The sequence below is a fragment of the Brachypodium distachyon genome, chromosome 2 (assembly GCF_000005505.3).
Source record: "Brachypodium distachyon strain Bd21 chromosome 2, Brachypodium_distachyon_v3.0, whole genome shotgun sequence".
Taxonomy (NCBI): Eukaryota; Viridiplantae; Streptophyta; class Magnoliopsida; order Poales; family Poaceae; genus Brachypodium; species Brachypodium distachyon.
Genome location: NC_016132.3, coordinates 57,158,055 through 57,174,483, shown reverse-complemented (window position 1 = coordinate 57,174,483; position 16,429 = coordinate 57,158,055). Strand labels below are relative to the sequence as shown.

Here is a 16,429-nt window from a genome sequence, read left to right as displayed (position 1 = left end):
GAGTCATGTTCAATGTCGGCTGGTAAAATAGCTTCTGCCCCGTACACAAGGAAGAATGGCGTGTAGCCTGTAGAGCGATTGGGAGTCGTCCTGAGACTCCATAGCACAGCCGGGAGCTCATCCAGCCAGCATCCCGGAGTACGCTCCAATGGTTCGATTGGCCGGGGTTTTATGCTGGCCAATATCATGCCATTTGCCCTTTCAACTTGCCCATTGGACTGAGGATGCGCCACGGAAGCAACATCCAGCCGGATTTTCTTTTCAACACAGAATCGCGCGAAAGATCCCTCCGCGAAGTTCGTTCCATTATCCGTGATGATACTGTGCGGGTACCCATATCTCAAGATAATATCCTTCAGAAATGACACCGCGGTTTTGTCGTCACACTTCTTTATCGGCTTGACCTCAATCCATTTGGTGAATTTGTCGACCATGACCAGGATATGCGTCATGCCTCCTCGCGCCCGCTTGAACGGCCCTACCGTATCCAAACACCAGACGTCGAAAGGCCAAGTGATTGGAATAGTCTTGAGTTCAGATGCCGGCATATGAATCTTGCTGGCGTATCTCTAGTAGCCGTTGCACTTTCTGACTATGTCTTCTACTGCACTCAGCCAGTAAAAACCATGCCGGAAAGCTTTGCCGCCTAGTGTTCTCGAAGATGCGTGGTGGCCACATTTGCCTTGATGAATCTCCCGAAGTATTTCTTGTCCTTCCTCCGGCTCAACGCACCGTTGTAGGATGTTAGTAATGCTCCTCTTGTAAAGCTCACCATTGATGATGGTGTACGCTTTCGCTCTTCTCTGGATTTGTCTTGCCGACAGTTCTTCTTTCGGGAGACTCCCATCTTTGAGGTAAGACATTATCGGTTGCGCCCAGGCCGGCACAGGACGAGTGGTGAAGATTTGCTCATCCGGCTCGTCTATCTCCATTGGCTCAACCGCCATTGTTTCTGCTGAGTTAAGGCGCTCAGGCCCGGGTTATCGGAACCGCTGCCACTATCAACGTCCATGGGAGTGACGTCGGCTTCCGAGCTCGCCGGGATAAATATCGACTCTGATTCTGGTGAGGATTTGATGGATGGTTTACGTAAATGCTCTAACGCCACCCCAGTTGGAATAGCCTGTCGCGTCGAACCGAGTTTCGACAATGTGTCGGCTGCTTCATTTTCCGCCCGAGGTATATGATGAAACTCACATCCTTCGAAATGGCCACTAATCTTCTGGACATGAAAACGGTATAGCGCCATGTTGGCATCCAATGCATCCCAATTACCAGAAACTTGCTAGACGACCAGCTCGGAATCACCAAAGCACTGAATCCAGCGGACACTAATTTCTTTCGCCATTTTCAGTCTGTGCACAAGTGCCTCATACTCGGCAACATTGTTGGATACTGCCAAGTGAATTTGCAATACATACTTAAGTTGGTCGCGCTTTGGCGAGGTCAGAACTATGTCGGCACCAAGCGCACTTTTCATCTTAGAGCCGTCAAAATGTAATTTCCAGTAGTTAGTTTCCGGGGGCGGTGGTTCATACTCCATCTCGGGCCAATCCACCAAGAAATCTGCCAAAGCCTGAGATTTTACGGCATCCCGTCTGTCGTACTGCAGCGCATAGGGTGCCAGCTCGACAGCCCATTTTGCGACTCGGCCGCTCGCGTCTTTGTTACTCATGATTTCCGAAACGGGTGCCTCATATATAAGTCGGATCTGATGTGTCTCAAAATAATGCTTTAACTTCTTTGCCGCCACATACACACCATATGCCATCTTTTAGTAGTGGGGATAATTTTGCTTGTACGATGACAACACCTCGCTCAAGTAATATACCGGCCTCTGCACTGATTTGCCATTTTCATCCCTTTCCACTACAATGACAGCACTGACAACCCGATTTGTCGTTGCTATGTATAACAACATAGGCTCCTTCTCCATCGGCAGAGCTAATATGGGTGCCGCAGCAATCATCTTTTTCAGCTCTTGAAAAGCTAGGTCCGCCTGTGGTGTCCACACAAATTTGTCGGTTTTCTTCATCAGCTGGTATAAGGGCATAGCCTTTTCACCGAGCCGACTCACGAAACGACTCAGCGATGCGAGGCATCCCGTGAATTTCTGCACATCTTTAAGGCACTTTGGCAGTTTCATTCTTTCTATAGCAACAATTTTCACATGGTTCGTTTCTATTCCTCGGCTTGATACCAGGAAACCGAACAACTTTCCTGTCGGCACACCGAATGTGCACTTGGCCGGGTTCAGTTTCATTCGGAACCTCCGCAGATTTGCGAATGTTTTCCGGATATCATCCAGGAGCGTGGCGCTCTGTTTGGTTTTTATGACGACATCGTCGACATATACCTGTACATTTTTGCCGAGTTGATCATGTAAGCACTTCTGCATGCACCTTTGATAGGTAGCTCCTGCGTTTCTCAAACCAAACGGCATAGTGCGATAGCAATAAGCCCCAAACAGGATGATAAATGATGTCTTTATTTGATCATTAGGGTTTAGTGGTATCTGATGAAAACCAGAATACGCATCCACAAAAGACAACAACTCACACTCGGCAGTGGAATCAATCACTTGATCGATCCGAGGTAATGGAAATGGGTCTTTGGGACATGCCTTGTTTAGGCTGGTGTACTTGATACACATGTGCCATACCTTGGCAGCAGTTGGGTCGTATTTCTTCTTCTCGACCATGAGCGGGTTTGCTAGCCTGGCAGCTAGAAGCCGGGATACCTCTTCCGATATGACTTTCCTTCTGTCATCTGCGAAGCGTCGAAGGGCTGCTTCACCGGTTTTGCGTCTGGTCTGACATGTAATGAGTGCTTAGCTAACTCCCTCGGCACACCTGGCAGGTCTTGATTTGACCATGCGAAGATATCCGATTCTCACGGAGGAAGCTGCCGAGCTCGCCTTCCTATTTCTCCCCTAGGCCTGCACCGATGATGACAGTTCGGTCCGGGAACTCGCTATCGACCTGGATCTTCTTTGTCTCTTTGGCTGCCTGAAAAGCCACACTTCCATGAGAATTGGTCATTGCGGGCAGACCGACTTGTGCCGCCTGCGCCATCGCAACAGCTTCTTGTAATTTCTTCTTCTCGCCAGCGATGACCAGCGACTCGACCTAAGCAGATCCGGCCGCCGCGCATTCCATTGAGCGTTTGTAGTTGCCCGTGATAGTTATGGTACCATTTGGTCCCGGCATCTTCATCTTCAGATAACCAATGTGAGCAGTAGCCATGAACTTGGCGAGTGCCGGCCTACCCAACAGTGCATGGTACGGACTGCTAAGGTCCACCACCTCGAACACTAGATTTTCGGTCTGACAGTTTTTCCTGGTGCCGAATAAGACATCCACTCGGATCTTGCCTACCGGGGCACAAGACACTCCCGGCACAATACCATGAAAGGTAGTACGGCTGGGCTCAAGCATGTTATCTGTAATGCCGAGCTTAAGCATCGTGTCCTGATATAGGATATTGATGCTGCTTTCATTGTCAATGAGAATCCGAGTGAACTTGACGTTAATGTCGGGCCCAATGAGCATCGGGTCGACCACCAAGCCATATCCACCAGGGTTGGGCATAACTTTGGGATGGTCTGCCCGGTTCCAGTTGACCTCCTGCTCCGACCAATACATGAACTTTGGAACTGCTGGCATAACAGCATTGACTTCCATTTTTTGCATGCGCTGACTTTGCTTGTCAGTGGGCTCAGTGATGAAAATCATGTAGCTCTGGTGAGGCTTCTTGTACTCGTTTCTCCCGGCATACCCTGGGATTTCTTGTCCCTCCGCCTGGTTGACTGCATTGTTTGCCTGAGAGGGTCCTTGGATCTGTGCGTTTGCGCCTGTGAGTGGTGGAGGTGGAGGTAACTGGCTTGCCTCGCCGTTCTCGGCCCGTTGCATCCAGCTGCATTGCCGCGTTGTGTGGTTCACCGGCTTGTTGGGGTTAGTCGTGTGAAAACGACAAGGCTAATCCAACATCACCTCGAAAGTATACTTCGGCTTATCCTGTCAGGGCTTCTTTTGCTCCCCCTTCTTAACCCATTGTTGATTTCCTGTTTTTTGACGCTGGTTGGAACCGGCATCAGGTTGGTCCTGAACTGCAGCGACATGGGCTGGCCAGTATCGATAATCCTGCATGTCATCTCTTCTTTTGTTGCGGTGATCTTGATGATCATTCCTCCGGAAAGCCTCTGCATGATTGTATATCGGCTGCTCCCTTTGTGGTTTCGCTGGCATTAGAGATTGCTGAGTCGGATCGCCAAGTGCATACATGTCGGCGATCCTGATCATTTCAGATAGAGTGGTCGGCATCTCTCTTTGCAGCCTCTGCCATAGCATGCTGCCGTGCCGACATTCTTGGGCGAACCACGCTTTGGCTTGCGACTCCACTATCCCCTCACAGGAATTGCGGAGATTGTTCCATCTTGTCAGGTAATCCCGGTCAGTTTCGTTGTCTCTTTGCTTACACATGGACAACTGTTGAGGGCGGTTCGGCCTCTTGTAGGTGCTAGTGAAATTGCTGACAAACGCTTCCTCGAAGTCTATCCAGCAATTGATGCTGCTTTCCGGCAAATTGTTCAACCATATCCTTGCCGGCCCCACGAGCATCTGGCATACATAACGTACTGCCCATCTACGATTGCCAGCTGCCACGCTTACTGCCGCGACATAGTCTTCCAGCCAATCTTCCGGCTTAGTACTGCTGTCATACGTTCTTGTACCCCTGGGCAGCTGAAAACCCGGGGCTGCTCTCTCCCTCATGATCCGATGCGCGAAACAACACGGTCCCGGAGGGCCTTGCTCCTTCAGAAGCTCGGATAGATAAATTCTATCAAGCCGGTGTCGAGCATCCAGGGGCGAAACCTGCCTGTTCCCAATTCGGCCTCCGAGTTGATCGAGATTGTCACGCTCTCGCCTGATATAACCCTCGTCAGCCATGGCCAAGTATCCGTCATCATAACGGTCATAACGGCGATCTTCACCTCGATACATGGGGTTGCGCCCGACACCCTGTTGTCCCGCAGCAGTATTGGGTGCTGGATCCTGAGGTCGGTGCCCACGATCATATGAGTAACGCTCCTGCTGATCTCGGCGGTTGCCGCCGGGACGCAGACCACTTTGGCTGTCATCAACCCTTCTGACTATTTGTTTCTCGGCCAGGGCCGGGCCATAGCATTCCAACTGCTTATCTCGGCCAGAGTTAACGCTTTTGTCCCGTTTGCCACCAGATGTGGACGCTTGTTTGTCAACCCGGCCACCACCGTCTGCGGCCGAATGAATGACCTGCGACGCACCGGGTTTACCATGCACTCTCATGTATGCCTCATTTTGCTCATTTGCTGTTTGTAGCAGCTCTTTTACGCGCAGCTGCTGCTGCCGAAGTGCCTCTCTCGTAAGATTCGACAACTCTTCTGCCACAGCCTCGGCAACCCTGAGATTTTTGGTTGGGGTATTGTACTTCGGCTTAAGTGCCGAGGCAAAACTTGCCGACACAGCTGGCACACCCCTGCCATCTCGGCATTCAAGTTCTTGCCACGGTTACGCACCTCCCCGACTCTGCTAGGGTTAGTAAACGCAATAGAACTAAGACCATGAGCTCTGTTATACTCACGAAGCGAGATCTCGAGTTGTTGTCGAGCGCTGGCGACGTCGACTGCCTCCTTTAGCAGCTTCTGTCGCTCCAACTCTGACTCCGCCTGCAGCTGGGCCGGGTTAGCATTTGATGCTACCGGCGCAGTTAACCGCTCGATGGAGGCCCGGAGCTGGGTCGGCTTCGGCGGCAGGGCTGACGTGCCGGCTTGAGCAGCGATGTTCTCCGGCTTCTCCAGGGGGAGCTTCGCCGTTCTGCCGGATTTGGTTGGGACCGCGCCGCTTCCCGCAGCGTCCCTTCCAGCGTGAGCGCCATGATCCGTCACCATGACCTCTACACGGTCAGCGGGGCAGTCAACATGCTGGCCGCGAGCCGTGCGGAGAGCGGGAGGGTCTTCAGCCATCACCAGCTGCTCTCGGTACCTGCAAGGGCTGTCAGTAGCAACATAGACCTTGTGCATGCCGAAGTTGATGAAGCGGCCTGCACAGGGAAGCGGAGTGTTGTTGAAGCAGCCCGCGTTATTGTCGATGAAGCCCAGAGAGCTGAATCTCTGGACCAAACCGGAGACCACGCGTTCTACGGTGACGAGGAAGCTTCCCGTCCGGATGAAAACTCCAGCCAGCGTCGCTGCTGGCCCCACGGTGGGCGCCAACTGTCGTGGTGGCGTCACGGCAGATGCCATAGGATGGCTTAACTTGGGGCCGATGGACGAAAGAGGATCCAGAGGAGGGAGGACGTGAAGAAGAACACGCACGATTCACACAAGAACACACAGATTTACCCAGGTTCGGAGCCCTCTTGCCGAGGTAAGACTCATACTCCTGCTTTATTGTATTAGCCGAGGTAGGCAAGCTCTACAATGGTGCTCCTTGAGCTGTATTCTTGAGGAGGAGGAGGAGGAAGAAGAAGAAGAAGAAGAAGAAGAAGAAGAAGAAGAAGAAGAAGAAGAAGAAGAAGAAGAAGAAGAAGAAGAAGAAGAAGAAGGGGAAACCCTAAAATGTCTAAGTGCTCGATCTCCTCTCCAGGGAGGTGTAGTGTTCTATTTATGGGCCAGGAATGTCACATTGACATGAGGGCCAAGTCCAACGTCACCTTCCTTGAGCCCCGCCGGGCACGCGGCTCGGTTCCCTCCAGGCAGTACCGCAGGGGACAAGACAACTTTACTTTTCCCTGCCAACCTGCAACGGGTACAGCTATCCTCTGCCGGCTTCCGTCATATATTCCCTTTCGGTGCCTCTTTAGCGTGGTCACCTGACACCGGTACGCAGGCGCTGACTGCTTTTCTGAGACGATGATGTCGCTGCTTTACTTTGCACCGCGTGGTCAGGATAAAACCGTTGAAGGATCTCGGCACCGCCGAGGTCGAGGGGGTCGTCCTTATCCTGCAAACTTACAAGATAAGAAAACTATCCCGGCATACGCCCGGGATGCCGGCTTATCGTTAGTTTAACTTTATGTCGCCATGACTCTACCCGAAGTCATCCCCCCGACATTATTTCTCAGTCGACAATCGTAGCCATCCAATGAATATTTTCTTATTTATCGGAACTACATTAATCATACACGAATCTCAATGATTGAATCAAAATGTTGTTATCTCGTCACATATATATACGCCGAGGAGGATGTTTAATTTTTCATATACTCCCTCCGTCTCATATTAAGTGACTCAAATTTGCCAAAATATGGATGTATCTATACGTAAAAAACATCTAGATACATGTAATAGAAAGTCACTTGATATGGGATGGAGGGAGTATATTGCAACTATTAATAATAGGATTCAGATTTGGCACTTAAAGGAACAAACGCCAGCTCCATATCTATCCACCGAGCCGATCGAGATTGACATATCGAATCTATCGATCACGCGCCCAACACACGGCACGGCAAGCACCGCCTCTATTTATAGCCTCTCCCTCACCCTCCTTTCCCACACACCCCAGCCGCAAACCCCCAAATCCGCCCAAAGAACAATATACAAAAACACCAGCCAAACACACAAACCCAAGGCAAAGAAGCGCTAGCCACAAACATAAAGAGAGACTAATTAGCCACAAACATAAAGCTAGAGAGGTTATACAGTTAGCGTGAGACGGATGTCGGGCGTGTGGGTGTTCCGGAACGGGGTGGTGAAGCTGGTGGAGAACCCGTCGTCGGCGTCGGCGGCGCCCGGCGGCGGCGTGGTGCGGCGGAAGGCGCTGCTGCACACGCCGACGGGGGAGGTGGTGTCGTCGTACGCGTCGCTGGAGCGCCGGCTGCTGGGGCTGGGCTGGGAGCGGTACTACGGCGGAGGGTCGTCCGGACATGGAGCTGACGGCGGGGGCATGCTGCGGTTCCACAAGCGGTCGTCGGTGGACCTGATCTCGGTGCCCAAGGATTTCGCCCACTTCAGCTCCGTCCACATGTACGACGTCGTCATCAAGAACCGCGAGAGCTTCCGCGTCATCGACGTCTAGCTAAGCTCTCCGCCTCCCTCCGGATCAGCTGAGCCGGCCGGCCAGTACTGGTTGGTGTATACTGCTAATTGTGTGTATGCATGTTTGTACATACTCTATCTGCACGTATATGTACATCTACGCGTGTATAAACGTACTCGCTAGCTGTACGTGTGTAGGAGTATTACAGTATTAATTACTGCAGTATGTGCGTACGCGATGTACGTGTGTGTTGACATTTGTGGATTAGGTAGATTGTTGATGTGCGCATGGTCGTTGGTACCTGGATCGTGTGCATGCATTGGTGTGTGGATGTATGTATCATCAGGTGCTTAATTAATTTCGGCTGGAATGAATAAATATTGTAATTCACTCTCCTTCCTGAAATTTCGTAAGCTCTGAATTTAGCTTTTCTGCAAATTTTGAAGGAACCTGGCCAGGTAATGAATAATCTCCCTCCACGAAATAGGCAATACATAATCTCAAAATTCTTGCATTACATTTTTCTTCTGTTCACAACAAACACCTCACATGAGCTATTCACATACTCACTTCGTCCCAATATATGAGGCACGCACGCATCTCAAGATTACAAATTTAACTAAATATAAATTATATTTCATAAAAAATATATCATTAGATTCGTAATCAAATGAACTTTCTAATGATATGTTTTTTACGTCATATAATTTATATTTTGATAGTTAAATTGACAATCTTGAGATGCGTGCGTGCCTCTTATATTGGGACGGAGGGAGTAGTATGTATGATCTTGTTTCATGTAGAATTCAACAAGCCATATTGATCAGTTCCAATGTTTTCTCATATTCATACATTACAGTCGCACTATTCCCACCGCTCGTCTCGTCCCAATCGAAACAAATGCACCCCGATGTACTTCCTCCGTCCAAAAAAGGATGTCTCAATTTTGATTAAATTTGAATGCATCTATACGCTAAGTCATGTCTAGATACATCCAAATTTTAACAAACTTGAGACATCTTTTGTTGCACGGAGGAAGTATTATATATTGACCATTGTAGCCACCAACTGATGCATCGCGCGCCACGCGCCATGAATCCATCGCCCTATGTGACGGAAGAATCGTAGCCCTGATGCAACCGCAATCCTGTGAATTTCTTTTGAGCGATACAATGGACGAAAGAAGCGGGTGAAGTGGGACGCACTGGATATGGTGGGCACAAGGCGAAGCGGAAAAGGGAGGATCGATGCTTTTGACTCGATGTCATTATCTGTCTCCTCTGTGTGCCCGGGCCTGATTCTCATTTTTGGAAATTACCCTCCACCCATTTGAGCATATGGAATCTTTGGATCCTGAAGCTAGCGGCTAATTGAGTAGCATTTGATAGGGTATCACTTTGGGCCATGGAGATTCGAATTGTGCCGCTGTCATGTGTCTACTGTCATGCATAGAAACGCGGGCAGGAGTAGGCTGTATTTTCAGAGCCTTACCACTGTAGCAGCATTTCGAAATTTTAAGTGGGAACTAATACAACTCCGTACATCGTTCTTCGCAAAAAAATGAAGAAAAAAAGTATTCGGGTGCATATCTCAGCCCAGCAGCCCAATAGAAGAGGAGATAAACGTTGAGAGCCGTTGCTTCTTGGGCCGCAATGCCTATTGTGCCAACCTTTGGGAAAAGGCTAGGCCCGGCCGGCGCCCTTGAGCCAGTGATAGCAAAAGAACAATGTGTACTCAGTCCAGCAAGTGCAGTTTTTTTTAATTCCACTGATCCTATTCGATCTTATACGAACTTTTACATTTTAATTAGCAACAAAGTTTAGCTTTTATTTTTCCATGTAAGGTGGTCGCACCCACTATCGATCTCATGGTTTTAATAATCCAATGGATTCGCTTAATGTGCGTGTGCCAAAAAAAAACAAAAAAAACGGGCACCACATCGCCTCTATTTATAGCCTCGAGCGGCACCATCCATTTCCCCACAATCCAACTTCCAAATTAACCCCAAACTAAGAACAGAAGAAACCAGACAGTAGTACGCAATGTCGGGCGTGTGGGTGTTCCGGAACGGGGTGGTACGGCTGGTGGAGAACCCGGCATCGGCGGTGACCGGCGGCACCGGCGGCGGGGGTGGAGGCAGGCGCAAGGCGCTGCTGCACACCCCGACGGGGGAGGTGGTGGCGTCCTACGCGTCGCTGGAGCGCAAGCTGCTGGGCCTGGGCTGGGAGCGCTACTACGGCGGCGGAGACGACGGCAAGATGCTGCAGTTCCACAAGCGCTCGTCCGTGGACCTCATCTCGCTCCCCAAGGATTTCGGGAAGTTCAACTCCATGCAGATGTACGACGTCGTCGTCAAGAACCGCGACGCCTTCCGCGTCATCGACGTCTAGAACTAAAGTCATATATGGAGCTCGCGGGCGCTCCGCGCAGCCCCGCCACGTTACCACGTACCATGGCATCGCATCAATGTCGTCGATCGTGTGTGTTTGTTGACTAGCTAGTCTCTGCACACGTACGTGCGTGCGCGTACGTACCTGCATTCTCGTACCGTGTATATATATGTCACTGGTGTATCATATATCCCCCGCACGTATACATATAAATTGTATGCATAAAATAATTCGGCGCCACGGTACGTGCCACCCACGGAATGGTAAAGACGCTTGCATGACGTCCGTGTGTCGCGACAGCTTAATTCGACCATTAATTATTCATGACGGTCAGATGGTGTGCGCAACGTGTGCTTGTATTTCTTTTACTCCGTAGTAATTTTCTCAAGGAAAAAAGAGAAGGCAAGGATAAAACTAAAAGGATGATACTTTTGACTTGAAGCTGTTCATCGTGCACCTCAGTCTTTTTTTCTTGTGTGTGAAGTACCGAAACTACCCTCAAACTATTCGAGTCATGGAAATGGAAATGGCACGACTTTTTTCTGCGTGCATATTTATTCTCTCTCTGCAGTGACTAATTTATTCCATTTCGGAAAAGGAGGGAATACGTAATTGCTGCTAGCCGTGGAGATTCGGATTGTGTGTGGCTCTAGTGTCTTCACTTTACTTTAGAGAGAGAAAGCATAGGGACGGGTTGTATTTTAACAGCCCAGCAGCATTTAGAATACTTATTAAAAAATCATACTGTACTACTATCTGAATTTTTGAAGGAAAATAAAGATCGGGAATTGTACATGGCTAGTCTTTTTGCGAGAGAGAAAAATCAGATAAACGTAGCTTAGTGGGCGCGGTCTGGGCTTTTTAAATTTTCAGCCCAGTAGCCCAAACAGAAGAGGAGATAGAGGGAGAGAAGTTTTTTTTTTTTTTTGCTACTGAGAGAAGGTTATTTCTTGGGCTGCAGTGCAATCCCGACCGTGCCAACAGATTAGAATGAGCCCGACGTACGTCAATTAGTCACGGGCCCAATAACGTAAACAATCATCGTTCAAAAGGGTCGATGTCTGTATGTAAAGTGTGTCTGAGTGTGTACACGGTACACACGGTGGTAGATAGAGTACGTGTCTGCGTCGGGGTTCCTCGTCGTAGAAGAAAAACCCTCTGTGTTCCACGTTTCAAATACGCAGTTCATCCCAAAATTTTCTTTCTCAAAAACAAAATTCCGAAATTCAAAACCTGGATGGAAATTCCGGTTGGTTCAAAGTCCTCCGTGTGTGTTCCCAGCTGATGCGGCGACGAGGAACCTGATCTTGACCGGAATCCGTTTGAGTCTTCCCCTGTTTTTCTCTTCCCCCCTCGACATTCCCGGAGCACACGCTATATGTTTTGCTTTGCCACCTGTGTGCTAGGCACGCACCGGTGCCTGCCTCCTCTGTCTTTCTGTCTCGGTCGCTGTCTCGTATATCTCCGCTTCCTTCTCTCTTTTTTCTGGCTGCCCACCGCAGACGTGCACATCCGGAGCCCTCAACGTCGACGACCAACGGCGACGGCGCCGCCCTAAGAACACCGCACACGCGGCGCCACGAACGAACGCCGAGGCTCGCTCGCCATATTCCTCACTCCTCTGCCCCGAGACACAAAACCCAGGAGCGGACGACACGAACCCCAGGTAAAAAGCAGACAAGATCGAAAGCCACAGCGTAGTAAACCGAGCAGAGCGTCCTCTGATCCTCTCTGTCTTTCTCTCGTTCTGCATCCACATTGCTGCTGCTGCTGCTTTGCTTTATTTCTCTCTCGCTTTCATCGCGGTGACGGCGTGACGCAACGGGACGGGAGCGGCAGAGCAGAGCAGAGCAGCCCGCGCCGTACGCACGTCTCCAAGCTTCTTCCATCTAAACGGAAAGCGGCGGCGGCGACCAAGAGAGCTAGCTGCTGCTCTTTTCAATCGTCTGTGGTCATGGGAGGAGGAAGAAAATTCCTGAAAGGGACTGTCACTCACAACAGATGTGTGTAGGCTCTTCTTGCTCGACTTCTTCAGAAACAAGAAGAAGATCGAGGTGTGTGTGTGTGCCTTTTGTTTGTGTGTAGGCTCTTCTTGCTCGACTTCTTCAGAAACAGAAACAATGATTCATGGCGTGCGGCTTTTGTTTGTGCTGGGCAAATCGAATGCTTCGCGTGCCTGAACGAAAATGACGGCGTTTGCGTTTCCTGGAATCGGCAGAAGAATTCATGGGTCAAAAGCTTTATTTTTTTCCTTTTCCTTTTCCTGGTGTGAGAAACTGCAGGAAGAAACAGAGTGGGTAGCTACGGCTTGGCTGACGGCTGATGCAATCTCTTGCCATCGAAACGTGCACCTTCCCTAGATCCCTCTTGCTGCATGCGCTTTTCGCCGCCGATGTCTGCATCTTTGTATTGTTCTGTTCAACTTGCAGGTATTTAGCTCTGCATCTTCTTCCGTGCAATGGGGACCTCTTTGATTCCCATGGTTAGAAAAACATTGTATGGACAGTAAACTATATATAGAAATTAGATACCACAGCATTGCATGTCGAGCTCTCTAAAGAAATAAATTCAGAGTAGCCGATTGGCAAGTTTCTACAGTTTTCAATCACCAAATCAAATAAGTGGCATAGGAAAATTTTGCAAGGAACACAATACTTCAAAACTGAATCAAAGGAGGCCCAGTTTTGATACCACTATAATTTTACACGGCAGTGCTCTTTTCTTTAAGAAATATATAAACCCAGATGATGAATCCACACTTTAGCTTTCGCAAATATGGACAAACACTAGCATCCCGCGTTTAATCATGGACTAAAGCGAGAGACATAAATAACTCCCATTTGGACACCTCAGCGCTGTCAAAAAGGCAAGAGTGGAACAGATGCTTTCTTCTTCTCCTCCTCCATGCAAAAATAAAAAATAAAAATGAATAAACAAAAGCATATCATATCTTCGCCTCTCAACAACTTTGTGACAGAAATAAAACCCTTCCTTTTTGCACGGGAACGAAAGCAGGCGGTGGCCTTTTTCTCCCTCTGGTGTTTGTTTGGCAGCCACTACGACTAATCAATCAATTTCCCGGCCAGCCGGCCGGTTGCCTGCTGCACCAGAGAAGGGGAAAGAATCTTAGCAAGAACTCCACGGGAGGAAACGCCCTGAGATTTTATGGAGCACGATTTGTTCTTCGATTCCGCGTCGTGATTAATTTTTGTGCCGTCGCCTTCTTGGAATCTCCCTATCTTCACTTTTGCTTGCTTGCTTGAGTAGCTAAACTTTGACGACAGAAAATTGAGAAAGATTATAAAGGGGAGAGAGAGAGAGGGATAGCGCGAGAGAGATACATTTCGTCAGAATTCTTGAAGAGCGCATGCATGCATGGAGAAGCGATAATGTAAATTATAGTTTTGGGTCATAGGATGTCAAACTAACACAATCACGATGCCATGAAAGCTTTGCATGTGTGAACTTGCATAAATACAAGTTCCATTTGAGAATGTGTTTAGTATGTGTCTGAGCCTCTGTTGCACAAGCAACTGTAGTTTTGTTATGTTTCAGTTGATCATTAGAACAACCCATAAGAGTCCTACAGCATATCCCTTCTCCGTAATCCCAAAGCTAACGTGAAGGCTGAGTCTCTGAGATGCTTGACTGAAACTTAAGAAAATTTCTGCCAAATTATGAATTACTAGTAATTCTGTTATGAATATATATCCCAGGAAGAGTCATTCTGCAACACAAGATCCTTTCACAACTTGAATTCCTAAGGATTCAGGAATACCACAGACTTCAAATGAATATTTTTATGAGCCCATCCATCCTATGAGTTGAAAAAAGATTCTAATACCAAAAGGACATATTCAAGTCATCAAGTGCAATTCATCCTCTAAAAGCAGTTTCTCAGCTTCCATCAAAATCCTACCCATACAGCTCATGATGAGCTTCTAAAGAAGAGAGGAAAAGAACCATCACCACCAGCTCCTCCTTTGGCTGAGTTCCAAGCAACTTTACCTCCTCCTCAAAGAGAAGCCCTCAAAGGGTGTGTTTTGTCCACATGTAAAGCCGCCTCCCCTTAGTCACAAAACCCAACTCAAAACATATGCCCAACTAATTAAAGTGCCCACTACTCCATGTAGTCGTTAAACTAGTGCAGGGTATAAAATCTCCCCCACAGTACAAGCTAGGCTTCCCCCCACTTTCCCCTCTCCTCCCCAAGCAACAAATCCTTCCACTGGGCAGAGGCTTCAATGGCCTCAGAACCTGTAGAGTGCCAGGTGCTAACTAACTCTAATATTCCTTTTCATCTTCGTTCCTGCAATTGTCTTCTTGTTGTCCGTAGTAGCTGTTGATCAAGGTCACCAGCATGCATGATTCATGCTGTTTTAGTCAGTAGAAGTTTTTTTTTGGTCGGATCAGTGATTAGTTAGTTATGTCTGTTCATTCATGAAAATACATTTCATGGTGTTTAGTTAGTTAATTCTTGCTCTTGTGCTGAAGTCTGGTCCATGCGTGTGTAAGTGTGCTGATGGTGAATTTTGGTCGTGGTCCTGATGCAGGTTCTGGTGCTGAGGGTGTCCATCCATTGCGAAGGATGCAAGAAGAAGGTGAGGAAAGTGCTCCTACATGTTGATGGTACGCCTCATCCTTCTGTATATTTGTACCTTGGATTAATTGAACCATGTGCCCTGATGATAGCTTCATCTGCATGTGCATCATAGTTACGCACTGACCGGAAATTTCTGTCCAATTTGATCTTGAAGGCGTGTATAGATGCGACATCGACGCCCGGATGAACAAGGTCACGGTCACCGCCTCCAGAAATATCGACGCCGGCATCCTCATCGCGAGGCTGCGCAAGTCCGGCAAGCAGGCGGGGCCATGGCCGGAGGAACCCAAACAGCCGCAGCCTGCAGAGAGCCAAAGCCAAGAGAACAAAGCCGAGGATCAGCCCAAGCCGAACGAACCCGCCGAGAAGCCAGCCGGTGCCGGTACTCCTCCCGAGAGCGCCGCCGCAGAGCCGAGCGACGCCCAGCCTACGCCGGAGCCGGAGAAGAAAAGCGCAGACGAGGCGGCACCAAAGCCGCCGGCTCAAGAAAGCAAAGAGGCCGACGAGACAGGACAACAGCAGCAACAGCAACCCAACGAGGCCGCTAGAGGGAAAGCCAAGCTACAGCAACCGCAGCAGCCGGCTGATCAGATTCAGGACCAGAAGCCGATCGATGCCAAGGTGACACTGGAGTTCGAGGGCCGAAGCAGGGGCGGAGTCAGCCATGGCGGCCACCACATGCCGATGATGCCGCAGCAGCAGCCGGTGCACGTCATGAGCTACAACGTGGCGCGGCCCATGGTGAGTGCGTCCTACTACGCCGCCGCGCCGGTGCCGGCCGCGCCATCGCCGATGCCGATGCCGATGGCGCGGCCCGGGCCGCCGTCGCAGGGCAGCGGTTACATAGACGAGTACGCGCCGGCGCCGAGTTACTACAGCCGGCCGGCGCCATCGGCGGCGTCGTACTCGTACGAGCCGGCGCCTTACTACTACCCTCCACAAGAGCCGTCGCCGTACTACCGGCAATATAATCAGCGTTCTGCGGCGGAGGACTACTACTACGGATCGGAGCCGGCGCCGGCGCCGCAGAGGAGCGCCTTCTCGCCGCCGCGGGACGCCTACGGCGACATGTTCAACGACGAGAATGCCAACTCTTGCAGCGTGATGTGATCGAAGGGGATGCAATGTTAGATAAGATTTTAGTAGTAGTAGCCGATGCATTAGTAGTTTTAGTATTACGTACTCAGGTTCCATGCATGTTACTGGAATAAAATGTGCTGAGCTTGATGCATGTAATGGGAGAACTAGAGAGAGGGGTTCATGGAACAGCTAGCTCTTGTCGATGTTTATGGGAGCAATTTTGTAATATGGTGACAAGGCTAAATATGAGAGATGAACCTCTTTGATGACAACTCTGCACAGTGGGTATCCCACTTCGAACCAAAATTTAAGAGACGCAAATTAGAGCCACATGT

The 16,429-nt window shown here is 49.5% G+C and overlaps 3 protein-coding genes across 3 annotated transcripts; all 3 read left to right on the top strand.

Annotated features, from left to right (window-relative positions):
- The first annotated feature begins 7,516 nt into the window (after window positions 1-7,516).
- Window positions 7,517-8,421, top strand: LOC100842532 (flowering-promoting factor 1-like protein 2). The gene has a single exon (XM_003564967.4). It carries the CDS (start codon window positions 7,701-7,703, stop codon window positions 8,058-8,060), a length of 360 nt encoding a protein of 119 aa, XP_003565015.1. The 5' UTR covers window positions 7,517-7,700; the 3' UTR covers window positions 8,061-8,421.
- A 1,589-nt stretch (window positions 8,422-10,010) lies between these two features.
- Window positions 10,011-10,744, top strand: LOC100842217 (flowering-promoting factor 1-like protein 2). Its single transcript, XM_003564966.4, has one exon. The coding sequence runs from the start codon at window positions 10,064-10,066 to the stop codon at window positions 10,409-10,411; it is 348 nt and encodes a 115-aa protein (XP_003565014.1). The 5' UTR covers window positions 10,011-10,063; the 3' UTR covers window positions 10,412-10,744.
- Window positions 10,745-14,418: 3,674 nt separating this feature from the next.
- LOC100841416 (heavy metal-associated isoprenylated plant protein 35) lies at window positions 14,419-16,366 on the top strand. The gene is made up of 3 exons (XM_003564963.4): window positions 14,419-14,682; window positions 14,965-15,040; window positions 15,169-16,366. The coding sequence occupies exons 1-3, from the start codon at window positions 14,656-14,658 to the stop codon at window positions 16,122-16,124; spliced, it is 1,059 nt and encodes a 352-aa protein (XP_003565011.1). The 5' UTR covers window positions 14,419-14,655; the 3' UTR covers window positions 16,125-16,366.
- Window positions 16,367-16,429: the final 63 nt, after the last annotated feature.

Coding starts and splice junctions, on each gene's coding strand:
- LOC100842532 (XM_003564967.4), top strand. CDS start 7,701: ATGTCGGGCGTGTGGGTGTTCCGGAACGGGGTGGTGAAGCTGGTGGAG.
- LOC100842217 (XM_003564966.4), top strand. CDS start 10,064: ATGTCGGGCGTGTGGGTGTTCCGGAACGGGGTGGTACGGCTGGTGGAG.
- LOC100841416 (XM_003564963.4), top strand. CDS start 14,656: ATGGCCTCAGAACCTGTAGAGTGCCAG. Junction 14,683..14,964: donor CAGAACCTGTAGAGTGCCAG/GTGCTAACTAAC, acceptor GTCCTGATGCAG/GTTCTGGTGCTGAGGGTGTC. Junction 15,041..15,168: donor AGTGCTCCTACATGTTGATG/GTACGCCTCATC, acceptor TTGATCTTGAAG/GCGTGTATAGATGCGACATC.